This window comes from Peromyscus californicus, unplaced genomic scaffold (genome assembly GCF_007827085.1).
Source record: "Peromyscus californicus insignis strain IS unplaced genomic scaffold, ASM782708v3 Scaffold_24__1_contigs__length_46423439, whole genome shotgun sequence".
Classification (NCBI taxonomy): Eukaryota; Metazoa; Chordata; class Mammalia; order Rodentia; family Cricetidae; genus Peromyscus; species Peromyscus californicus.
Window position 1 is genome coordinate 33097603 of NW_026294535.1, and position 27982 is coordinate 33125584.

Genomic DNA, 27982 nt, shown 5'->3' on the forward strand with positions numbered 1-27982 from the left:
TGTGAACTTAGGTATCTCTAGCACACCTTGTAGAAAAGGGAATGCTTTATTCTGAGCAAAAGCTCACCCCATGCCCATGCATTAAGTGATATTTCCTCCTATCTCCCAGTGGAGCTCAGCCTCTCATTCTCTCTCCCCTTATTCAGACCCTACATCCAAACAGTCATTGATTTGTTTTTCATCACTACGGAGTCTTTTCTCTTTGGAATGTCAATTAAATGGAAGGCACAATGATGTTTTGACACTGCCTTCTTTCAGTGTAAAGCCTTTCAGGTTTATTCAAGTCGTGTGGATCAATGGTTCATTCGTTCTTATGGATGACTAATACTACTTTGCAGATCACCATAGTTCATTTATTAACCACTTGGAGAGAGTGTGAGTTATTTCCATTGAGAGTGAGTAATCATAAATAGAGTTGCTACAAAAATTAAAAAAATATTTTTGTGGGAATAAGAATTTGATTTCTCCAGGATTTCTTTAGGGTAAGTGTGCAGAAAAGTGAACTTGCTATATCATATGTAAGTGCATGTTGAATTTTATAAAAAACTGCCAAAATCCTTCCTAGAGTGCCTCTCTTTTTTTTTTCATTCACACCAGTAAGGTCTAAAGCTTACTTCTATTCTGGGTTCTTTCCAGTACTGAATACTACTAGCAATTTTCATTTTAGAATTTCTAAAATACAATTCACAACATAGTTTTAAATATGCATTCATTAATGACTATTAAGTTTGAAATGTTTTCATTTAGTTATTTGCCATCTAGGCATCTCTTTAATGCATTTCAAGTCTTTATCCCATTTTGAATTTGGTTTAACTGCCAACTGATGAATTCTGAGAGTTCATTATATAGCCTGATGACTAGTTCGTTGTCAGCTGTGTGGCTCAAATTTACTTCCTCTCAATCTGTATGTAGTCTTTCCATCTTCCCAGCAGGGTCTTGCTTATAACAAAAAAAACTTCAATGTCAAATTTGTCAATTTTTAATACATATTTTTAAACCGTGTGTATGTCTATGCAGGAGTATTTGTATGTGGGTGCAGGTTTCCCCAAAACTCAGAGGCAACAGATTTCCCTGGAAGGTGGAATTACAGGTGGTTGTAAGTCACCCTGTAAGAGTGTTAGCAACTGAACATCTCAGTTCCTCTGCAAAAAGAGTCCATACTCTCAACTGCTGAGTCTCTCTCCAGCTTCATCATTTTTATTATTATTTATCATATTATTATTATATTATTTAAGTTTTTAGTCCCCCCCCCATCTTTCTCTCTTTGTGTGTGTGAGGGCGCATACGTGTAGGTCAAAGGATAACTTGTGGGAGTCAGTTGTCTCCTTCCTCTATGTGGGTTCCAGGAATTGAACAAAGCTTGGTAGCAGGTACCTGTACCCACTGAGATGTCTCACCAACTCCATGCAGAGTTTTCTTTTATTGCATGTGAATTTAGTATTATCTGCCAAAACTCTTTGCCTAAATGTACATACAATTCTTTTCTGTTTTCTTCTAAAAGTTGAGTGATCATGTTATCTTTAGGTCTATGAGATTTATGAGTCAAATTTTATATAAAATGTGAAGTTTAGGTAAAAGTATATGGTGTATAGGTATAGCCTAACCCCAGCCTCTGGCAACCATAATTCTACTTTCTACTTCTATGGCTATTTAGATTCCAGAAATGAGATCATGCAGCACATGTGCCCTGCTTGTTTGACTACATCATAATGTCATCCGGGGTCTATCATGTTGCTACAAATAACCAGATTCTCTTCTTTTTTAAAATTTATTTATTTATTTATTATGTATACAGTATTCGGCTTGCATGTTTACCTGCACACCAGAAGAGGGTACTGGATTTCATTACAAATGGTTGTGAAACTCCATATGGTTGCTGGGAATTGAACTCAAGACCTCTGGAAGAGTGGCCAGTGCTCTTAAACTCTGAGCCATCTCTCCAGCCCCATATTTCCTTCTATATGAAGGACAAACAGTGTTATATTGTGTAAATATCACACTATTTCTTTATATGCCCACTTATTTGTAGACATGAGTTGAATCTATATCTTAGATGTAGAGTTTAGCCCCATGATGATTATAACAATCCTGATATCTCTTCAATATATTAATTTCAATTGTTCAGTTGTATCCTCAGAAGTGACATTGATAGGTCATAGGAAAGTTCTTGTTTAAATACTTAGAGGAAACCATGTGCCCTCGTGGCTGGACAATCTATCTGTAATGTTTGAGGGTTTCCTTTTCTCCACATCCTCTTGACACTGATAAAAGCAATCTTAGGGCAGATATGGAGTAACACATCATTTCAATTTGCTCTTCCATAATGATTACAGATGCTGAGACTGTTTTCATCTTCCTGCTGCTTGTCTGTCTTCTTTAGGGAAATAGCTGTTCAGGTTCTTGGCTTGATTTTTAGGGGATTGTTTTCTTGCCTTCAAGTTGTTCAAGTTTCTTATTTATTTTGGATGCTAACTCTTCCTATGGTCCCGAATGTGTTCCAAAACTTCCTTTGTTAGAAACTTAAATCCATTGCAACAGTGTTGAGAGGTGGGACTTTTAGGAACTGATTATGTCATAACAACTCTACCATGATGAATGCATGAATGCTGTTATCTCAGGAGTGAATTACATCCAGTGATCCCTCTCTCTCCCTCTCATCCCTCACCATGGAATAACACAGTACGTAGAATCTTGTTGGAGACAGTGCATGGGGAAGAGAGGAGGGAGAAAGAAGCCATTGCAGTGCTGTCCTAGCTTTGTGAGATTTCTTTTTCTACACAACTAAGGTCTAGAGCTAGAGTCTCTTTCTTCAAAATCTCTCTGTGTCCTGGTACCCTCTGTGGGTTGACTAGAGGTTAATAAAACTAGAAGGTAGATGTACATAGAGGAACAACTTCCTGATGTACTGGGAGTTCTATTCCTCTTGCTCCCTTGTTTTTATTTACTTTTCATAGTCCTTGGTTAGACTGTTTTGTGCTTTGTCCCCCGAGTCTTACAGTTCTATTTAGTATGAACAAGATACAGTGGTTGAGATGAGTTCTCCTCAGACCCAGAATCTTCCATACCCTTTTAAGTTCTACAAGATCATTTGGGGTTTGATCTTTCCTATGATCCAGCTATCAAATTCTTGGACATATGCCCGGGAGTCAGTATGCAGTAGTGATAATCTGTATACCCATGATAAACACAACCAACGTATGGAATCTACCTTTACATCCATTGATAGATGAGTGAATAAAGGAAATGGGGCACACATACACAATGGGGTTTATTCGGCCACAAAAAAATTGAGCAAAATCATTTTGTTTGTTTGCGACACTCCTGTTGTTTGCGGGAGTTCCATTAGAAATAGGTGTCATCATGCTAAATGAAATGAGCCAATTTTACTCATGGTTCTCATCTAACCACACTGAAGGCCAGGCCCCATGACCAGCAGTAGGTGGCCAACACAAAATCAACTCAAAGATACTTTCAGAGGGTTTTTTTTTGGTATGGTATCTGATAATACTTTGTGCTTTTTTTTTTTTATCTTAGAGGTCTTTACTTATGTTATGTTTTCCAGTTTTGTGTTTTATAGTAGGTTTGTGTATAAATGTTTGTGTGTGTGCCTACATCTATTTGTGTTTCTTGTGTTTTTTCTTTGGTTCTTTTTTTCTCTGTTTGATTGTTTTGTCCTATTCTGTTTTTTTTCTTATTATTTTTTTCTAGATGCCTGTTTGCTTTCTAATGAGAGAGAACAAAACAGGATGTGTCTGGTCATGGTGTTTCTAACAGCAACAGAAAGCAAACCAAGGCACTAGGCAGTGCTCTCACTTTGTAAGTTATTGGATTTTTTTGCTCGCCTTTTGAGACAAGGTTTCACTATGTAGCTCAGACTGACCTGATGCTTGCAGATCCTCACAAGTTCTGGCCCTGGTCATCATTTTTTTTTTCCCAAAGCATGCTTATGGTGTGTGTGGATTAGCCAGATGATACTTTTTAAATTAGATATGATATGATACCTATATATTCCTGTCGTCGTTGGCTAACAAGATCAACAGTTACTACATTCAAAGAATGTTTGTCTGACAGGAGAAATAATGAATGTGCTTGTTAGCATTTAGGCTCAATTGCTATAACTAAAACATTTAAAATAACAACAGCTGTAATAAGATAGAAAATTGTTTCTATCCTACACGAAGCCTGAGTAGAAATTAAGAGGTAGCCCTTGCATTCTCCCTTTTACCGGAGAGCAGAATTCTTTTATGCCATTGTCTTTAACACATGTTTTTTGTATCGTGTTCCAACCTCACCAACTATATATCTAAGTCATTACCAAGGCTGAAAGCAAAGTTATATACATTTCTCTTCTCATTACTATTTAATCAATGGAAATCTTTACCAATGGAAATATATTTTCAAACAGTATTTAGTCAAGAGAAAGGCTGAGAAATGTGATAATTTTACAGTATGGTGAATAACAGTGCTATCAGACAATTAAAATTTGCTGCCATAAGCATACTCATATTTCTGCCTTTGCTTGCCTAAACCTAATCTACTAAAAACTATAAACATGGGATAAAATATTTTATATTAATAATTCTTGTAAGAATTATATATAATAATTATATAAGAGACAGCTTAAAAAACAACATAAATGTTTAGCATTTGCAAAGCAGACAGGCCATTCAGGTATACAAATCTGCACAATGTTGTAGGATTCTTTTGAAGGAAGGTAAACTGTGGAGATGCCTTGGTTGGTAAAATACTTGCTGCTCAAGAGAGAAGAGTTGAATGTAGATTCCCCAACATGCTTCAAAAGAGTCAGGAGTGGAAAGCATCCCTATAATCGCAGCTCTTAGGAGACAGAGGCAGAAAGACCCCTGCTGTTTGCTGGTCTACCAGTCCCACTGAATGGGTGAGTTTAGGTCCAATGAGAGGTCCTCCCTCAAAAGAAGAAGTGGTTGAGCTATTGAAGAAGATACCCAGTGTTAACCTCTGGCATCCACAGGTACATACACATATATGCATACACACACATGAAAAAATATATATGTGCATAACCACAAAAATATAGATAGATATTCTACATGTTTTTCTGGATAGGATCTTTTATTTTCTTTATGACTCTTCTGTCTTGTAGGATGTTCTTTGGGAAATAATGATCACTTTTTGGCTATTCATCAAAAGAAGAATTGGAAGCCAGCGTTCATTTATCGCCATTCACAAGATATTGAGAAGAGCCTGGATATAGCTCAAGAGGCATATAAACAGAACTACCATTCGCCTGCTGAAGTTCAAATAAACAAACGTCACCAAATTGTCAACTCAGCATTTCCTAGACCTGCATATGACCCGTCTCTTAATCTGTTGGCTGTGTCTGGACAAGAGCTTCAAATAGAAAATCTCCCAATTCCGGCAGCAAATGTAATTGTGGTGGTAAGTACCAAGTTAGCCAGCGTCATGTTGATGCTGATCTTGAAGTTGATAGTGATGCTGAGGCTGATGTTAACACTAGAGCTGATGTTCCTTTCTGTGGCTGACATTATCGGGGAAGAAGACTAATTGTGAGTACTTAGCGTGGGTCTCGATGATTACCACAGCATTTCTCTTTTTCTGATATTTCTTCTTTGCTGCTTATTATTTCCGTCCCCCACAAAATCAGAAAATTTCTCTCTGTCCTATGCTTATAGCCCAGTGCATAGTGCATAACAAATACTTGTTGAGAGCTAAAGATCGCTTTAGGAAGGCTACAGTTACAGCAGATCGTATCCTATACAGAGACCCCTGCTGTCTGTGGAATACAGTCTTAAAAGATAGGCCTATTATCACCTCATGTAAATAAATAGCACTTACCAAAGGTTCCCTTGACTCAAGTTGTAGCAGAAGAACAAATGAGTGAAAGAGAGAGTAGTTGTAGGGGAGATTAATGAGTAGTGGTCTGTCCCTGGAGTACATAAGAATAGTTGGAAAGCAGTGATCTATGATGACATTCCTACATCACTGGGCAAGCATCAACATTTACATGCTACAATGATACTAGTGGATGAGATAACCCAGCCAGAGTTTTTCAATTTGTGGAAGTATTATATGAAAATTCATTCTGTGGTTAAGTTTCTTTTTGTACTATATGCTCCCTCATATTGTTATTATCTTTATTAAAACTATAGCACTTAGAAGAAGTTGAAGCAGGAGGATTGCAAATGATTTCAAAGCCAACCTGGGCTACATAGCCAAAAAAAATCCTTCAAAAGAGTTGATGGTTATACATTCCAGGCATGAACTGAAACACCACATTGTATTTGGAACTAATTTAAATCCTAATTTTAAAACCATAACAAAAGCAAAGCTCCTTCAAATCTGTAACTAAATGTTATTAGACTTCTGTTAAATTTCAAGTAATTTGACTTTGGGAGCCAACAAAAGTCAGTGAAACTGTCTACATTGTGACAAATCCCATTCATAACATGATTAAATTTAGCATGCTCTTATTTCTTTTCTTTACTTTTACGTAATATATAGTATATTTTTCTCAGTGTTAATAATCAAAGATTTGTTCATTGATGTTTTCAACATGTATTGAGTATTTATTTAACCCGATTGTCATTTAGAATATCTAGAAAAAGAGACGAATGAGACAGTCTTTGGTCTTGAGAAATGTCTGGGGGAAAAGATGCCAGTCAGTAATTAAAATGACAAGTAACAGAAATCACAAAATGAGAACATAAGAAGTAGTCTTCATGGAGGTTGTTTGGTCTCCTATAAGACTTGAACTTTTCATTTTATGACTAATGTTTTGAGGGTGAGAGTCATGTATCCTGTCTGATGAGGATGAGTGATGTTAATGGTGCCTCTGTATCTGAAAATGCCTATCTAGCACTTCTGATTATCATATTTTCATATTCATCAATGCTTAAGTTACTAGGAAGTACAGTTTCAGAGGTTTGGTCTATTTTTTAATGTCATGTGCTATTTAGTTAATTTAATATTATAGACAACAAAAGACTCAAATTAAGAATTCTGGCAGGTCAGTTCACTTTTAGGGATTTAAGAAGAATATGGGCCTTGTCTTTTGAGTGATGATAACATAGATGGAGCCCTAGCAACAGTGACGGCCAGAACCATTCACATAAAAATACTTACACTACTTATACACATAGTAATTTCCTAGGAAAACTGGGGAAGTGGGGCTATTTTTCATAGAAATCAATAATATTCAGCTTCTTCAAAAACAGAGCATGACACACACATAAAGATCAGTAAGTTTGAGAGACATTTTTTTCAAAACAAAATAAAACAATTAAATAGAGTGTGAACAATGCAAAAAAAAGAAAAGAAAAATCTTCAACAGTTTAATAATCTTGATGGGTAATTAGTGTGTTGTGCATATAAGATTTACATATGTGTGTGTGTGTCTTTAAAACATACCTAAACTGACATGGATACACTATGTGCATACACATATCTGAACTTTGCTTGGGGAATATTTCAGTGATAGTGATGAGTTATTGTGTTGTTTGAGAAGTATAAATTGAGCAGTATTAATAAGTAGCAGTCCCTTTAACTGAGTGAGTAATTGAAATGTTTTTTATTAAAATGTTAAAAGCTATACTAAACCTCTACAATTTATATGTAATTTCTAAGAGTTCCCAATCAGATGGCAAGGACTCTTCTTTTATCTTCCAATATTTGAGTGCCCTTATTTCTGATGTTATTGACAATGAGGTTTAGACTGAGAAATTTAAGCACGGGCATCTCCTCTTCCTGAGTTCTAATTAGTACCACAAAGAATTTCTTAAGATATTTGTCCACAGATGAATTTATTTCCTATATCCTCTTTCTTCTACAATTGAGGAAATCTACAGTTTGTTCTGTGGAAAGGACAACAATACAATGAATGTGTTTATCCCCAAAATGCTAATTATGTTCCAGAAACTTGGCGACGATGCCATTTTCTGTGCAAATACAGTATAGATGGAAAATGAATGGCCCCGAGTCACTGCTGATGTAAGACGTAGGCTGTCACCAAATGTGCATTAGAAAATCCATGGCTCTTATCACTTGGTCCCCAAGATGCTTGTCAGGAAGAAGGGACCCCAGGAGCATGAGTGCAGGTGGTGGGATGGAGTTGGGTCTAGGCTTTTCCAGCTAGGCATATGTTATTGAATGAAAAATGGGTTAACTTAGCCAAAAGCCTGAGAAAATTGGGAGCAAGTAACTCTTTGGAATATGTGGAGGATGGGCTATGACAGCATCGGTGTGGAGTTATGGGTGGGGAGATTACAACCCACTTCACAGGGTAGACATGATGTAAGGAAAGAAGAAGCAAGGGAAGCGAAAGGAGGAAGGAAGGTATGTTGGGAGATTTTCCATAAACACAAGATGGTGGTAAATCACTGGATGTCAAAATGGTCTCTATGGAATTCCTAGAACGCTGTGGTTCCTTTTTCAGTCATCGCTTACCCAGACCAGCGCTCTGTTTTTTTGTTTTGTTTTGTTTTTGAAAAATTGTATTTTAATTGTGTTTTAGAAATTTCACATATATATGTACAGTGTGTCTTCACTTTGTCCACTCCATACTTTCTCTCCAAGTCCCCTCTGAATACTCACCCCCACACATCCTCCTGATAATTTTTGTCTTTTTTTTTCATTTTCAATTTTTAGCCCACTGGGTCCAATTAGGGATACTCATGTGCGTGTGGCTAAGTGGCTATGAGGGCACCCACTAGGATATGAGCAACCTGCCAGTGGCCATTCCCCAAAGAGAAGTGACTCTCCCTCACCCAGAAGCCATCAACTACCCATAGCTCCAGAAGTGAGGCCCCCAGAGCTGCCACCCACCATCCACCATCACTGTTTGGACTTTTAAATAGCCTGATGGAGGGCAGGTTTTGTGCAAGTAACTTGAGCTGCTGTAGGTTCCTGTGGGCGACCATCATGTCAAATCCAGAAGACAAAGTTTCTCAATATTTCCCTTCATGTTCCCTGAGACTTGGTGGAGGGTAGCAGGTTGATATCTGCAGCTGAACACTATCAGTCTCTTATTCTCAGCACTTTAAAAGGTTTTCGGTGACTCGTAAGGAGAGTTACCCTCAATTTAATATAATCTTGGCTATAGACATGTCATTTGAAGCCTTTGTTATGTTGAAATATGTTCCTTCTATTCCAAGTTTCTTTAGGTCTCTTAACATGAAAGGATGTTGCATTTTGTCAAAAACCTTTTGTCTCTATTGAGATAACTAAGTGATTTCTGTCCTTGAGACCATTTACATAATTTATAACAATTACTGATTAGCATATATTGAACCATCCCACATCTCTGAAATACACTAGCTTGAGCATAGTAAGTGGCCTTTTTGATGTGTTCTCGAATCTGATTTGCAAATATTTTGTTGAAGCAATTTCTTTTAAATTCATCAAGGAAATTGTGGCTTTCTTTTTTTTGTGTGTGTGTCTTTAAGTGCTGTGTGACCGTTCTTACAAATACTCTTTTAAGAAATTTAAGTTACACAACTACTGAGAACTTGAGATGACTGGCTTTCACTGACCTCTGAACCCTGTGATAAGAGCTCTGTCTTTGATAGTCTCCTGCCGAGAAGGCATTTCCTGAACATATTGGTCTAGTGTCGTCTAGTGAAGGATCAATAAAAGTGTTCAGTTTAGTACATGACAAGCATTAACATGCAGTTCTTGTGGACAGTGAGGTTGTGAGTGAGTTTTAGAGTCACATCATGTTGTCTTTCTCATAAATTTTCTGCTTCTTCATTTTATTATTTAAGTTGTTAACATGTATCTTGGATCATTTTCAGGTGCAGCAAGGTATGAAAAAAAGAAATATAAAAACTCAGAGCCTATCTCCTTATTAAAAAGAGAAAATTATCTTAAACCTTTGTGAGAATATCACTCTATTTAAAACAAAAGCTTCAAAAGATATTCTTGTCTATTTTGTGCATACCTTTTTCTTCATAATGTCTCTGGCCATCTAGTTAATATTTTTTATGTCACTTAATTCTGTGACCAAAATATGAATTCCAAAACATTGGATTTTTCTGTCTTGTTCCTTCTGTATCTCCAGAATCTATTAAAATAACTGGACCATAGTAGGGGCTTAAACATTGACTACTGGATGCAAAATTGAACTGATGATAAAAAGTGAACAGTTCAAAAGGTTGTAAGTAAATACATTGTTCATTTTGTCAAGAAAATAAGATCATGTTAGTACTCCATCACAGACTATTATCACAGGCCTTTCTAATTTCTTTTGCTACATCTATCTGCATGTGTCAGGGGCAAGCTTGCCATAGCGGGCTTCTGGAAGTCAGAGGATAACTTTATGGATATGGTTCTCTCCTTCCACCTTGATATGGGTTCCAGGGATAAAGATCAGGTGACCAGACTCTCACGGCAAGAGCTTTCTCCACTGAGACACCTCACTGGTTCCTTCAAAGTGTGGTCGTCTTTTATAATTTTTTCTCCCCACTTTGAGTAGGGAAGCTAAGTCCATCAAAAACCTTTTTTTAAAAAAAAAAAACTATAACATCTGAAAAAATGCAAAATAAGTGTTTGATGGGTTGCTTAGAATTCACAGCTACTGGGCTTGATCCACAGATAATGAAAAACAAAAAGAGTGTCCGATTTTAGTTTTGAAAAGGTCCAGAGACAGAAATTCTGTAATCTGCTTCAGAAATGTGGTTAAACATTTGCTCTTCGTCTAACGTAAATGCTTTCTATTAAATCTGAAGCTCTTACATCACCATCTCCATCTTGATCCCAGATCTTTGCATGTTGTAAAGCGGTGTGCTCCCGTCTCCACAGATACTACTGTATCCGTCCAGAATAATCTCAAAGTAGAAAGTTCCATTCTTGAGCTTGGCACCTCCACTGTCACACTGTCACCATCTGTTGCTTTTCTCCATTTCTGACTATTCAAGCGGCAAGGAGGACCGGGAATAAATTTTGAAAATGTTCCATGCTAAGCTTCAGCGATGTCAATGTGATGTTAGCACACTGGACTCCTCACTCTATCCGCTTGTTTTGGATCATACAGACTCAGTATTAGGATGACTGAAGTCTTGGGAGAGTTTATCATACTAAAGAGAGACCTAAGTCTTTATTATTGCAAAATAAAAAAAAAAGAAAGAAAAAAAAAAAGAGAGACCTTGCTCTCTAAGTATACTAAATTCCCTCGTGGACAGAGAATAAATAGCAATATGTTGCCCCAACTACAAAAGGAGAATGTGTGTGTGTGTGAATGAGTGTGTGTGTGAATGAGTATGTGTGTGTGTGTGTGTGTGTGTGTGTTGTGTTCATGAAGCTGTAGAATTTTTGGAAAACAAAGAAAAAGGAATAAAAATAATTTCTAATGATTTAAAAATTAATGTCACACCAATAGAGATAGAGATGGATATATATGTATTCTCATATATGTATAAATGTATAAAGTATTCTGATACATGTATGGCATCTGATATACAAAACTTGGGGGTTTTACTGAATATCATAGGTGCCTTTCTAAGTCATCATTTCTAACAGCCGAGGGGAAAAAAATCCATTATTGCATTACTCTTTCATTTTTGTGATAAAACACATGAGAAACGTGAGAAAAATTCACTTTGCCTCACAGTTAGACTGGATAGTGCATTGTGGGGGAGTCATGGGGACAAGAATGTGCAAGAACTGGTCACATGACACACACAGACAGGAAGCAGAGAGTGACGAATGCATTCTTTGTCCTTTTGATTCAGTCCAGAACCCCAGCGCGTGGAACGATGCTACTCACATTCATGGAAAGTCTTCCATTTTCAGTTACACCTTTATGAAAATACCAAGGTAGCCCACAAGTGTGTTTCCATGATGGTTTGAAATCCAGCCAAATTGGCAGTGAAAATTAATCATCGGAGTTGTAGAGTTTAACATATTGACATATTCATAACGCATTCTTTGACTTAAGTCAGAGAACCCCCAAAAGGAAAAACAGAAATAAAATATATGATTAATATAGTGTTCTCTACATAGAAACTGCTCAGTTCTTATTGTGGATATTTGATTAGCTTATATCAGGGAAGGGTATTTTCTTTATGAAGTTTTGGCCCTCTCTATATTATACTATGGTACCTAACTCTTCTTTTGATGAAACTGCATATTTTATAGGTTTTTAATTAATTTTATTTGCTATACAAAATAATGGTTTTAACTGTGACATGTTCATGCACACATGCTGTTGTATTTTGCCTATCTTTGTATCTTCCATGTCTTCCCCAGCCCATAGATCTCAAAGCTTTAGCAATGGAAGTACTTAAGGCTACCAACGTAGTAAGCAGGACAAAAAATAATTAACATTCTGTTCAGAAAGTATGAAATATTAATGTGGTGATACATGGGTCCAGCCCTTAACTTTGTGTCCCGTACTTTTCTCGGTGACTTAATTCTCTGTGCTTGGGTTGTTTTAAAATGGGAGGGAAAAATACCCACCTCACACAGGTGCAGAGCTTCTATGAGGAAGAGAACATCCAAACACTTAAGCAGTAGACAGAGTGTAGAAGACCCAATTAGTAATAACAGCATAGCCACGTACCTACACTCTCATGTGCAGAACAGGTCAAAATACTGGATAGTACAATTGAGATTCAAACTAGCAGCCAGTTAATCTAGGACCTGGAGCTCCTAGACACAGAGGGATGTGTTCTTGGACCAGGTACTCCTTGGGCCAGGGATTCAGAAGATTTTAGAAAATTATGAGGGGCATTTTTCAACCATCTTCCTAGTCACCATTCAAGAGTGGGAGTGTTAGCAAGAGGCAAGCTCTCTTACATAGGCAAGATTGGATTCTTTTTTTTTTCTGTGCCAATTTATCTTTATTTTATAATTAACTTAATTTCACATATCAGCTACGGATTCCCCTGTCCTCCCTCCTCTCACCCCCCAGCCCTCCCCCCATCCACCCCCCATTCCCACCTCCTCCAAGGCAAAGTCTCCCCTGGGGAGTCAGTGCAGCCTGGAATGGCTGAAGAGCCCCATGGAACTGGATCAGGCCCTCTGGATAAGTGAGACAATTGATTAGCTTGAACTGTTTGGGAAGGCCCCATACAGTGGAGCCGGGACCTGTCCTTGGTGCATGGGCTGACTTTTTGGAGCCTGGGGCCTATGCAAGATTGGCTTCTTGACCTTCTTATGCATCTCTTCCCTCTAAAGTGCTTACTATAATCAGGGTGGCTCTTCTGGTGGTGGTTACCTTTGAGTATTCTTGGTGCTCTAGGGACTATTAGAACCTAGATGTTGGAAGATCAGCAGTTATGGCCAGAATTTAAGGCATGGGTTCTAGTCATTACCTCATATATTTACTATTATTTGTTATAACAACTGATACCATTCAGGCAGTCTGGAGCCCAGCAATAACAGATGGAGGCACTGGTCCTAAAGGAAACCCTTGCCTGGAGGACCAGACCAACATACAAATTGAATGAGAAAGCTTTTAGATGGGTTCTTTTCACTTCCTCCTAGAGGGGAAAAATCAGATTTCAATTTAGCTCTTAGAGTTTGTAAAGAAAGATGTTGATGTCAGTGAGCAAGTGACAAAACAAAGCCAAAGAGCCAAGTTAAGGGTGACTGGTGACAGAATTATCTATGTAAACCAAACACCAAACCCAACCCCCAACACAAAGCCCATCACAATGATGCCAGGACAATTGCCCAGTGCTTTAGATGAGAGGACAGGCATGGGCACATACTTTCCAATCCCAACTCGAGGAAGACAGAGGCAAAGAAAGAAAAGGAAAGAATAGAAGGGAAAAAGGAACAAGAAGAGAATAAATAAAAAATAACAGAAAAAGAAAATAAATGTGGAAAATGGTTATTTACCCATTTTCTATGCACTAAGAAGAAAAATTATTTTCTTGAATTCTTTATATAAATTACTTTCTAATACATTTGGTTCTTTTCACTGCTGAGTCTACCCATTGGGTCAGAATGACTTCAGAAATACAAAATTTTGTCTTTTGTCATTTAGATTTTTAGATTTTTTATTTTAGATATTAGATATTTTCCAAACTTTTATTTTTTTGAAAGATGATAGTCTAATTGGATCCATGTTTCAATCCCATGTTTCTTTCCTTATACAGCTGCCATAATTGGACCTTTAAAGTCAGAAAAGGGGGAGGACAGGCCAACTCCACACCTCTTAATGTAGCCTATGTTTCACAAGTCAGTCTTTGAACTGCTACAGAGAAACACTAAAGAATAACTTCAAATACAGACAGAAGGAAGGACAAAGAGTTCCCCTTTGAGGGATAGGTCAAATGTTCGTGGACAGATTCCATGATTACAAAAATCAACTCTGGAGAAAGAATTCCAGAGCCAACTAATGAGAATTCCAGATCTCTGTGTTTATGTATCAGCATAGTATGGGTAGAGGTTCCTGGACTGTGTGTATTAGAGATAACCAAGTAATTATCCAGAATAGATTTAGGGCTCTGAGTACATTTGGGTACCTCTAGTTCAAGAAATCCTCTGTTTAGTGCCCAGTTTCCAACCTAGAGAAGATGTAGATGTAACCAACCGTCTTATTAAATAAGAAACACAGAACCAATGCAAAGAAGAAAGCCAAGAGATCAGAGCTAAGAGCCTTACCCGCCTGCTGCAGCTAGCCTCTTCAGCCAAGAGACCTCTCCGAAACAGACCTACTTCCTGTCTGTTTGTCTTTATATAGACTTTCTGTTCTGCCTTCTCATTGGCTGTAAAACCAACCACATGACTGCCTCATCACTGTCTGTTGACTATATCCTTGAACACACAGAGATCTACCTAGCTCTGCCTACCAAGTGCTGGGATTAAAGGCGTGCACCACCACCGCCCAGCTTTTGCTATGGCTCTAATAGCTCTGACCCCCAGGCAACTTTATTAACATACAATTAAAATCACATTTCAGTACAAATAAAATACCACCATAAGAAGATGTACTATTCAGTTTTTTTTTTCTCTCCTACATGAAAACATGACGATTGGTATCAGTGTGTTAACTCAGAAGTTCAGGCTGTTTGTGTTTTAAAGCATTCACTTGATCTCTTCCTCTTTTTAAAGATGCTCTGTGTTTGAAAAACTGACTACTAGGCAGCGAATAGCACAACCTAAACTGAATAAACTGCTAGGCAAAGCTATGGATTTAAATTTTCAAAAAGCAGCAGTCATTAGTTACAGGCAAATGAACAAAAAAATTCTTCATGTGTGACAAGGAATGTTACCATCTATATCCTAAGTATAATTTTTATAAAATAAAATCTGTAGCTATCTAAATGACGAAAACAGAGAAGTCAAAGATGATAGATTTCTGGTGAGAAGTATAAAATAAGTCATGAGGACTGGAGAATAGTTGGTTGTATCTTCAACAGGATTGCAAAGGTTTGAGTCAGGCAGTGGGAGGAAGACAGAGGCAGGTTTGAGGTCAGCCTCTGAGTTTGAGGCCAGCCTGGTCTACAGATTGAGTTCCAGGACAGCTAGGGCTACACAGAGAAACCCTGTCTTTAAAAAAAAAAAAAATGAAAGAAAAGGAAAAATTGCAAAGGTTTGAATGGAGACCCAAACCATGCTCTTTGAAAGACTCATTCATTAAAAATAATGCTGAACGCCTTGCACATCATGGTTTGTAAAATACACTTCAGAGATGCAATATCAAACCGTGTAAACATGAGCATTAGAGCTATGTTCCCTGAGGGCGATGAGGAAACAGACAATCAAAAGTAGCAAATGAGTATAAAAAAATCTCTGCTAGTGCTATGAAGAAAACAAGACAACGTGAAAAGAAGGGAGAAAGTGGTGGGGATTGGATTATGTCGGGTAATGAAAGTTTCTGTTGAATATTCAAGGATGTTTAGGGATTGAATCCAGGTGCAACTACTCAACAGAAGCCATGTGGTAGGCTGGCTTTGGAGTCAGCAGAACTGTTAGAATCCAAAAACCCCAAATCAGGCCTCACTAATTATTTCTTTCAGTGACTTACTTAACACTTCTTATTTTAGTTTCTCTATTTGTGAAAAGGGAAAAAAATAAAGGACTAACAAAAGTCATCCAGTTGAATTGTTCAGCACGGTAGCTATCATTTAGTAAGAACTTTATGAAAACTGGCTGCTCTTGTCAACATTATTTGCCACAATGGAAAATAGATCTTCCCCATCTCAGTTCAAAGAATACTCGTATTTCTCCTGAGCCACTGGTTACCTTATAATTATGTCTTTAAAATGCTTCGGATCATGCTTTGCTCTTTCTCTTGACTACTGAGATGCTGAGAGCCAAATCTGTGGTCAACCACTAACAAATGTAGAAAACTTTACAGGGTGCCTGATTTATTCTGTGAACCAACCTCATCCTTGGCTGGGTGTTTTCTTTTCTTCAATCATTTTACTTCTAATTCAATTTCCTCGTTTCCTGGCTTTTTATTCAATTTTGTTTTGTATTACATGTGCCTATGAATCATTTGTAACATGTTCTGTCTAAACAAAAGGTCACCTCAACAAAATAGCAATCAGGATGAACAAGTTGAGTGTGAATGTCACCCGGCAGAAAAACTTTCACAAGGAGAATTTGGTTACTCACTGGAGACAAAAAATAAGAAATTATCAGAGATAACTCGCATGGATAATAATATGTTCAGCTTATGGCTCAGCAGGATCCAGTTCCAACCTAATTCCAAAGCTGGGATGGATCTTCATTGCCAGGGTAAGCAACTTGAAACAGTGGAAACAGACTAAGTTTAAAACAGATTCTGAGTATACATGCGTATTCTGCCATGTTTTACCTTTGGGAGGGAGAGCAATCAATGAGTGATTCTGAATCTCTGTTCCTTCCTTTTTACTGGGAATTTTAGTGTCTACCCTGTGTGCCTAATTTGGGTCTTTCTGGGATCAGTGTATTCTGCAATGCGTAGCATACTGTGATAACGTCGACTATAACAGTTGTGGTGGTGAAGGCAGAGATGGTGATGATGGCATTAACCCAGCGGTCCTCAACCTTCCTAATGCTGCAGCTACAAAGAGGTCGCAACCCACAGGCTGACCACGGACTGACAGCTAATTGGTAGAACTCTTGAATGACATGTAGGTTAAAATTCAGTTCTGCAATAGGAACAAAATGGTTGAGAACGCCTTGTTCATATCAATGAGATACGCTTTACACTATAGTTTTAAGTAATTCATATCCCCATACATGTGGTGGCCTGACCAAAAACCAGCTCATATTCATTTCTGATTACTTCATCTGCCCTGCTTACGTGTCCCTGGTTTGCTGAGCCAATTGTCACCACCGTGTCTCTGAGCCTGGACACCTCTCTCAATAGTAGTTTTGTCTTTGATATCAGATCTCACAACTACTCCACATATCTGTCTGCTAGCAATCCATGTTGCCCCAGGCCACATGAAAATCTCATGAAGTGTCTGCATGCTCCTCTTAGCTGCTGAACACCTAAACATCTTTTTCATCATCCGGGATGTGCTCATACTTGTGATATGTTTGCCTCCTGCTCTGGTCTCTCACGGAAAATTTTATGAAGTAAATCAACACAGTGACTATATTGATTGTCATAACAATAGCTAACACAGCAGCTTTGCTTAAAAGGGAGAATTGGAAAGAAAGGTAGCTTCCAACTTCTTAGGGGAGACCAGATCTGACATAGAACCTAAGTAAATGAGGCTTAACTTTGTAATTGTGTAGGGATGAGAAACTTCCACATTTGCGTCAAATGTCTCCACATGAATACAGAGTTTCTGTGTTGTTGTTTTGAAAATTGGGCCACACTCAGTAACTTCCTTTCCTTAATAATAGTTCACAGATATACGTTGATATAAATATAACATAGCTTACTTCTAAATGGCTTTATCATTTCCAGTCTATAAATACTGTGTTTCCTGTGGCTGTGCATTTTCAAAGTTGATGGGTTTCCACATTATTTGAAGTATTCCTTCCATATGCATTTCATGTTTGTGTCAAAAAACTGCTACAACAATCAACTTTAAATATATTGCTGGAGAAAAAGAAAAATACATGTCTACACATATGAATATTTGTATATATAAAGCTTAGACATAAATATATTTTTACATTTATGTGCATGATATATATGATATAGTTCTAGCAGACAGATTACTTAACCCAAGAATATTTTCTTAATACATTACCAAGTTCATATTTCTGAAAAGTTGATAGAATTTTGTCTTCCACCAAAAGTATACAAGGGTACTAGAATTATTGTTCCTTTAAAAAAAATTCACCAATAATGGAAAAGAAAAATCTGCCTGTTGCTTACATTTGCTTTCCTCTAATTATGGGGGGGACAAGCTCCATTCAAGTGGATCCGCTATTCAGCTATCCATCTCTTCTTCATACTTCTTCATACAAATGCTTATTTTCATCTTGTCTACTGGGCCTATTATCTTTTTCTTGATGCTTTGCAACTGATGTTTGTTTATAATCATAATTCCTTTCATCTGCCCTGTGGGTTGCAGGTACTTCTTCCTAGACTATTATTTCTACAGTCACATTTCCCTTTGCCATGCAGAATTTTAATTGTTTTATGCTTAGATTTCTTTTATTTGTCTTCTTTTAGAAATTGCTCTTTCTGTCTCCTTTTGCCATAGCCATTTTATAAGGTGAACTTAGCTTCTCCACTTATTTATTGTTAGCATCTTTACACGTGCATAAATTTATGCACACGCGTTTTTACCCAAATGAGAAATTATTTCACTTTACTGAGGTCTTGTTTTGTTTTTTTCTTTGTTTCTTTTGTTTTGTTTGAGACAAGATCTCAGTATGTTATCTGGGCTGGCCTGGGACTCTCTAGGTAGACCAGGTTAGCCTGAAATGCATAGATACACACCTATGTGCTGGAATTAAAGGCTGTGCTATTGGTTATTTTTGTTTAGCTGTTTCCTCACATTCCTTCTCCCTTGTGTCTTTACATATCATCCTCTTCCACTGAGCATCATTTCTCCTGGACACTAAGAAATTAATGTGTATCCTTTGCTTTGTAATTTTCCAGTTGAACTAACCACAGAAATACATGCATACGTTAAAAATAAAATATGGTGCATGTATAAATGCATAGCCTTATGAAGAGATTTTTGTCAGTTTATATACCACAGAAATGACAAAATATAGGATGTACTATTCTCTGAACCTTTTTCCTTTCTGTCTCAGTGATTTCTTCAGTAAAACTTTTCCTAACTAATTATTATGATTCTATGTGGATTTTTGTGTGTGTATATATAAGGAGCTAGGAATTGGGTTTTGTGTGTGCTGGGCAAGCATTCTTCCTTCAGCAAACTCCTCAGTCATATAATTGATATTTTCAATGGTGCATGCCTTTAACAGTATGGTTATAACATAATTTATTCAAACATTCATCTATAATTCAAATCATTTCTACCTTTGTTTTGATCCCTATGAAGAATGCTGTAAACATCTTTGAGCCTACATTGCTATACCAAAGTGTTTCATTTCTATGTAAAAGATTCTCAGAAATAAGGTTGATAAGTTGAAGTAGCATGTAGCTGAGTTTTTTTTCACAAAAGTTAACATTAATTTCCATTTCTACCAATAAGCACTAGCCAGAATACCCACTATTTACTTCTAGCAGCAGTAGCATTTTTATGTTTATATATATATATATAGATAGATAGATAGATAGATATAGATAGATAGATATAGATAGATAGATATAGATAGATAGATAGATAGATAGATAGATAGATAGATAGATAGATAGATAGATAGGTCTACATTTAGATTAGATTATATTTCCCAGTTTCTTGAAGAAGCTTTTAAGAATAACTTACCCCTTTCAGAGGATTCTAAATCATTGTGATATGGTCTGCTAGCTTTGTAAGTTTCCTGACCCCTTTCCAAATATCTCAGTGTCATTGCTTATGTGCCTGACTTCAATTATCTGTTCCTTTACACCTCTACTAATTACCTAATTAGTTACTTATGTGTATGAAGTTGGGACTTAAAATCTGAAGAATGATATTTGTACAGAATGTTTAAACATAAGTCAATATGACTTTTAATGAAAAGCCTAAAGAGTATAATTTATTATGGCAGCTTGATATTTTGGAGATCATTTGATTCTTAAAGGAAATTTACTTTCCAAGTGTATCCTTAACTAATAAGGGTCAGTTAAAAGATCTGGCTTCTAAACACTATTGCCAAACCACCTAGAGCATTAATAGTCTTAGAACCCATTTATCACATAAAAGGGAAACCTTTTAACCTAATTAGGAAAGGGTGGCAATCTCCATTATAACATAATGATGGACTCTCTGTGTTCCATGCTGACATTCTCCCTCCCTACATCCTGCCAGCATATCTTGAAAATTTATGAACACTAGTCTTCGGAGTGCCCTAAACAATGGTGTCTTGGAACTTGACTTTCTGTCTTACTTCCTTTTACCCATATCCCTGGGATGTTCACATGGTAAAATCTGTAGATAGACAAATGGCCCCAGAAGATGACAGTGGAAATGGTCTATGGAATGATCGGTAATGTGATGCCTGTGGTCCTACACCCAGCTCTCCTGGATCCACGAAGATAATCCCCATCTAAGAATGCATAGAAAAACCTTATTGAGAAAAACCCTCGGGTCCTCAGAACTTTTTTTTTTATTTGTTGATTTCAACTTACTTTTATTTTTCTTTTTAATTCAGCAAGCATGGTTTCTGGATGGATCTTGATCTTGTTGCCAGCTCCAGTAGAGATGAGAATACGCCAATGAAAGTAGCTTTAAGAATCCTGATCCCCATTCAGCTATTTCTCATTCCAAGTAGCACCACTGATACCTCTATTTTCTAGGCATTTTGTTGGCATAAATTAGTTTCTCAAGGATTTAATTGCACCTACCAATAGGGTTTCAGTGTGAAAGGTTGCCCACGGTTGCATGCATTTGAAGAGTTGGTCCCTAGCTGGTGACATTGTTTCTTGAAAGGCTATGGAGCCTTTGGGATATGGGCCCTCATTGACAGAAGTGGACCACTTAGCAGCAGATTTTGAGCAGTTGTGGCTCTGACCTGACCTCTCTGCTTTCTGTCTACTGCTGAGAGGTGAGGAGCTTCGGCAGCATTCTCCTCTCCACCATGGACTCCTCCATGCTTTCTTTGCTTTGAGGGATTAAAACTTCAGAAACCGTGAGCTAAGTTAAACCTTTGTACCATTAAGATTTTTCCTCAAGGCTGGGCAGTGGTGGCGCACGCCTTTAATCCCAGCACTCGGGAGGCAGAGCCAGGCGGATTTCTGTGAGTTCGAGGCCAGCCTGGGCTACCAGGTGAGTTCCAGGAAAGGCGCAAAGCTACACAGAGAAACCCTGTCTCGAAAAACCAAAAAAAAAAAAAAAAAGATTTTTCTTCAAGTATTTTGTGACAGAGACAATAAAAGTCACCCAGACAGTGAGGAAGGGTAAGAAGAAATAAGTCTCCAAGTTCTATTTTAAATCATTGAAAATGAGCAACTCAGTTATTTTTTCATGGTGAAATCTTCACAATTACTAGATACCCAGACTTGTAACAAGTATACATCACCTAGCGATCTCACTCATTTGTAGATAGATCAGAAAATATGACATGGCTTCTTTCAATGTAAACACATGAAGCACACAAAAAAAGTCTGGATCAGATATTCTGGATCTATTTTCTCATGAAAACTAGAATATTAAATCATCCTAGTTTGTCTCACAATGATTTTCGTAAGGATCAAAGGAATGATTGTATGTGAAAGTGGTTTTCTTCTCTTTATTCTCTCATCTTCATACAATACATCCCAACCACAGCCTCCCTTCCCTCCATTCCTCTCAGCCCACCAACCCCACACCTCTCCTAGATCCACTGGTCCTGTTTCCCTTCAGAAATGTTTTTAATGCATAAATATCAAATATCATTAAATTGTTTTAAATTTCTTTAAAATAGTATTTTTATTCTTTGAAAGTTTTATATATTTATGCAATGTATTTTGATTATACTCATCCACCATTACCTCCCTCCAACTGCCCCCATCCCCCTACCTCTTTTCACTCCCAATATCCCAAGTCTCCCTCCTTTTTTGTTATGAATAACCCCCAAATACAATTAGTGCTATCCATATAAGCATGGGTGTGTGGCATCCACTGAGGTATAAGCAACCTACCAATAGCCATAAGTCCAAAGGAGAAATATTCCCTCCCTCAGTACTCAGAAGCTGCCAATACTCTTCTGCTAAGGGGAAAGTCCTCATGACCTCGCCATCCATGCTGGAATTTTGACTGGCTACATCTTTTGCAGGCTGTGCCCAAGGAACCACAGCTGTTGTGAACTTATGTGTGCATTGGCCATGTCATGTCCACAAGTCAGTGTTTCATTAAAGCGAGAAATCCATGGAGCCTGGCTAGCTCAGTCAGTAGAGCATGAGACTCTTAATCTCAGGGTCGTGGGTTTGTATCCCATGTTGGGTGCAGATAAAGTGAGAAATCCACGGGAGACTGCTTAAGGAGTATAAGGTAATTTATTAAGATATAAATTTAGGAAATACATTCACGAATACAGAACTGAGTAGACAGCTGAAGCTGTCCTCTGATCTAACCGGGAGCGAATCCACCTGGCAGTTCGATCACACCAGGAAGCAGGAAGCAAGGAGAAGGGTCTCGTGACCCCTCTCCCTTTCCTTTTAAGAGGTCATGTACAAGGACAACAAGCACCTTCTTTCAGCCATATAGCCCAAGGTCACGACCAGAGCAAATACCACTACATTTCGAAGTTCTCTTTCTCATCCATCAGTTCTTATGTCCTTTAAAAACATCCCTTCCCAGAAGCTCCTCCTTGAGCCTTGGATTGTGGGAGGTTGATGTAGATGACCCAATCACAACTAGCACTCAAAGTTATTTATACTCATCACTTTGACCAGTTATGAGTATCTGCATTAGCCATTTCTTCAAAAAGAAGTCTTTCTGACAGAAATTGAGAGCAGCACAGATCTAGTGGTATGTTTTCTTTCTTCAGATAGAAACAGTACATATTTCTGGGTGGGTTTTAATAGTCACTGATTGAAAACCTGTCTCATTTAGGGATTCATCACCATACCTTTGCACTTTCTCTAAAAATAGTGGAACAGTTGTAGGAAGAGGACTGGGGGTGTACTTTAGTGATAGAGCATTTGCCTAGCATATGTAAGGCCCTGCGTTCAATCCCTAGTACCATCATCACACAATGAAAACAAGTAAATAAACACAATAAAATGCATAATTGTATGAACAAATATAAGGATACTTCTGCTATCCTTTCTTTGGAAGACATTTAGAATGACCAACACGTCATCATCATGGGTCTGAACTCAAACACTTCCAATGTCCATGAGCTGAACAGTTTCATGTTTATGAAGAATATTTCATGTGCTGTTACGTGATCTTTTATTGAATAAGAACAATTCTATGTATCTGAATGGAAGTTTCACTTACATATTTCCGATGACCTCAAAAAAGCCAATGACCTTTAAAAATCTATCACTCCAATTAACACTATTTCTGATTTTTATGGAGTATCCATATGCCTGTTTTATGTAAAAATAATCAGTGCATACTTAAAAATAACCTACTAAATTTAGTTTCATTATTATTTTGTCCAGAAAAATGAAGTCTATCTTTTCAAGACTAAGTTCAAAAACTACTCTGGAAACCTCTGTTGTTACCTCTCCAAATTCTGCTTGCTTTCCTACAATGCTATCCCTTATGAAGATGAGTGTAAGGCATGATTTGATTTAATAAGAGATTCTCTGCTCAAATGTATATTTATTTATAAATATATGTAGACACACACACACACACATATACACACACACACACACACACACACACACACACACATACACAGAGCTGGGAGTGTAGCCGAGTGGGAGAGTGCTTGCCTAGCATGCATGTGTCTCTTTTATCAATTCCTAGTCCAAACATATATATTTTTCCTAAAAGCTTGCCCCAAACAAAATTCCACCATTAGTACATGATTTGTTCTCATAATGACAGTAAATTTTCCCAAATCTGGATATATATAGTCTTAACTTTTATTTTAATTGTCTAATAATAATTACATGTATATAGAGAGTACATTATGATTTTATAATTGTGGAACTTGCCATCCGGAGCAATCATGCCATTTCTTTTCTTTCTTTTTTGTTGTTTTTTGTTCATTTTATATTTGAGGCAGGGTCTCTCTGTGTAGCTCTGGCTGTCCTGGAACTTGCTCTGTAAACCAGGCTGGCCTCAAACTCTGCCTGCCTCTGCCTCCCAAGTGCTGGCATTAAAGGCATATGCATCACTGCCCAGCAATGGAAACACTGTTAGGAGTCCCACAAGAAGACCAAGCTACACAACTGTCACATATATGCAGAGGGCCTAGGTCAGTCCCATGCAGGCTCCCTGGTTGTCAGTTCGGACTCTCTGAGCTCCTATGAGCTAAGTTCATTGATTCTGTGGGCTTTCTTGTGATGTCCTTGACCCCTCTGGACTTTACAATCCTCCCTCCCACTCTTCAGCATGATTTCCTAAGCTCAAGCTAATATTTGACTGTGGGTCTCTGCATCTATTTCCATCAGTTGCTGAATGAAGCCTGTCTGGTGACAATTGGGCTGGGCATCAACTATAAGTATAGCAGAATATCACTAGACATCATTACATTGACTTTTTTTTCTCCAGTCCTGTTTGGTTCAATCCTAGGTCTCTGGGTCATCCAGCCTCTGCATCCTGGTGTTCCAGGCAGTGTCAGGGGTGGGTTCTCTCTCATTGCATGGGTCTCAGGTTGGACCAGTCATTGATGGGCCACTCCCTCAATCTCTGCGCCATCCTTAACCCAGTATATCCCATAGGCAGGACAGACTGTAGGTTGAAGGTTATATGGCAGGGTTGGTGTCCCAATCTCTCCGCTGGAAGTCTTGCCTAGTCATAGGAGGTGGCTGCTTTTCTAGCTTATGGAAAAGCCATTTGCTTTTGTAGCATACCCTTTTGATACTAGTTTAGAGTGTACATTACTACCCCGGAGGAACCAGAGACTCCAAACCTTGTTCTAAGAGAACAGATGTGACTTTGTCTACTTTTTCCTATGAAGTTAAAGAGTGAACTAGGCCTCCTGGGGAATTATTTAAGCAGCCCAAGTTAGGTCAGGAGCCAAGGTGATTCTAGCATCTGTAATATAGAAAAGACATGGAGGATGACACCAATGGACATGTTAAAGTTGACAGGGAAAAGCCCATGAGGCCTCAACCCTACTCAGAGAACAATAGGTAACTGAAGAAACCTGGGAGCTAGAGAACTGGTCCTCCCCAGGGAAGAGCACATCAACTGATTTGCACTGTGCCAATGGTCAGCCATGAAAACATACATAGAAATCACATTATATAGAATGAGCATGTTATATTTAGTAATGTAGACATATAGACTTATATACACACAATAACAATGGCAAAAGAAGCCATGAATTTAAAGGGAAGTGGGAATCAGTATATGGGAGGGTTTTAAGGGAGCAAAAGGGATAAATGTTACAATTATATTCTCAACAATAAAAAATAAGACATGGACTCTTCAGCAGTGGGAGTGACAGCAGTGTGTTGCACCGAAACTTACGAAGATGAACTTGACTTCAACTTTCACCCTGAGGGTGAGTTTTCTGCTGTTGGGTTTGTCATCAATCGTCCGAGGAGTTCCATCCTCAGTCTGAGTGAAGTCAGATGTGGATGACCGTGGTGGTCTGTTTACCCTCGAAGCACAGTCTTGCAGCATGCTGCAAGGCCTTACCACTAGCAGTTCTTTCTTGATCCACTGAATGTCTTGTCTGGATGTTTGAGATTCCAGATTCTACTAAACATCTGTAATCCAAGTCTTGGTTGCATCTTTGACTCATTTCAAGATCCATTTATGTCCATTGTTTTGTTTTTTAAGGATGAATGCTCTCTGAATTCATGCTGCTTTAGAGATTCTTGGCTCAAGGGATACAATGCCCCTGTGAATACTCATGTGTAAATGTTAACTGTTGGTCTTTGCAAACCTCCCCCTGCTGCATGCTATACGCACACAGTGGACAACCTTCTCTAACAAACATTCACAACAGTGGACATGTTGGTTGTCAGGATGGCTTCAAGGTGTCAGGGCTTTCTTGTAACTGCTCATCTTTCTGACATTCAGGCAACAGAAGGCTGCACTGTAAGCCTAGCATTGTAACAGTGTCGGCAGCAGCTGCACAGTTCTCTTGCTGTCTTTGAGGAAATAGAGCATGGAGTTGAGGCTTGAAGATCTTTGTTCCCATTGGGCTGCTAATTTATAAAGCTTTGTAGGGATGATCTTGTGATAACTGTGGATCTATAAAATAAAGGGCAATAATAAACAAATAAGAAAAACAATTTCATTTATTAAGCCCCTGCTACTCATCAGTCACTAATTTACGAGTTTTAATCCCTCATCTTCAAGCTCTGCCTGATACTATTACACTGTTCTCCTCCTTTTCTACTAAGGATACATTTCAAGAACCCTAATAGACACCCCAAAGCTCAGGTGATACTGGCCCTTAAGTGTACTGTTTTATCTTATATACACCTACCTATGAAAAGCTTAATTAAGAACAGTAAGGGATTGGTAATAAAATAGAAGAATTGGAGCAATGTACTTTAATGAAATTATGTATTGTTTTTAATTCTATCTATTGATTGATCTACCAATTGATTGATCTTATTGTATTGTGATGATGCAATGTTTATACAATAAGATGAAGTGAGATAATGAAGTAGGCATTATGCCACAGCACCAGAGTACCTTACATGAATTATTTAAACACAAGCACTGTGATTCTGTGATAGTCAGTGCAAGGACTGGTTAAAAAGCAGCTGACAGGTAAGCAGTATGTAGAACACTGATATGGTTGAAAATGTTTGATTCAGGTACCAGATACAGTGAGAAGGGATAGTATGATGTTTTATCATACTGCTAAGAACAACAGCACACACTTTAAAACCTTTGAATTATTTCTGAAATTTTCCATTATTTTAAATAGTTTTTTATTATTTCTTGAATGTTACGCAATGAATTTTGAACATATTTATGCCCCTCAACTCCACCCCCCCCTTATCACTCTCTCAGCCCTCCCATTCCTTCTTATTCAATTTTGAATTTTTTCCTTCTGAGAAGGTCACATTAAAAGGACCTTCTAATGCACAGTAGTTTCCCTTGGTGACGGGGAGTTCTTCAATGCATAGCCTGAGTCTGATAGCAAAGTCGGTTCACTGGTTCTTCCTGCAGCCTTTTTCCTGGATCAAAGGAGGATGCCTAAGTCTTGCCATGTTGGTTTCCTATTAATGGTTGTAAGAAAAGAAAGAACCAGAGATGTGGTGGCTTTAAGAAAAATAAAAAGACATAATCTTATTCTTTTGGAGGGCAGATGTACAAAAGTCACAGACAAAAGTTAGGATTTCTATGGATCTTTTTCTTTCTAGATATTCTAAGGCAGAAACTGTTTCTTTTCCCAACTTGTAAAAGCCATGTTTGTGCCTTCACTAATAGTCCTCTTCTAGAAATGGAATCCTTCCAACCTCTCCATTGGCTGCCAGATGTTCTGTATCTGATTTTGAGCCGCCGTTTTTGTGATTTCATTGAACCCACACAGGCAATTCAGGATAACCTCCCATTTCAAGATTCTTCACTTATTCTCATTTACCAAGTACATTTTTCCATATGTAGTGAAATTTAAAGGTTCTGAGATTTAAGACACAGACATCTTTTGGTAGAGCCTCTTTCTCAACCTACACATCTCCTAACACTATCGATAATGATCCCCTTCTTTGGACAGTTTACCACTGCCCCACCAACCCTTGGAACAAAGGAACTGTAGTTCCCATGTGAGCTTCCTCCAAGCCAAGGTGTACCAAAACCACTGTATACTTTTCACCATCAAAGACAGTTTGCAACCCAGTGGGCATCAACCTGAATAGATGGATGCAGCCAAGGAATATTTTGATGAAACTTAATTT

General features: G+C 37.9%; 1 protein-coding gene across 1 annotated transcript in view; it reads left to right on the forward strand.

Moving 5' to 3' along the window:
• The window catches only part of Ptprr (protein tyrosine phosphatase receptor type R), a 241688-nt gene that overhangs the window by 17333 nt on the left and 196373 nt on the right, over positions 1-27982 (forward strand). Inside the window, exon 2 of the mRNA XM_052753404.1 lies at positions 5123-5418. Coding sequence (XP_052609364.1) covers positions 5123-5418 — 296 coding nt within the window. The remainder of the gene's footprint in view (positions 1-5122; positions 5419-27982) is intronic.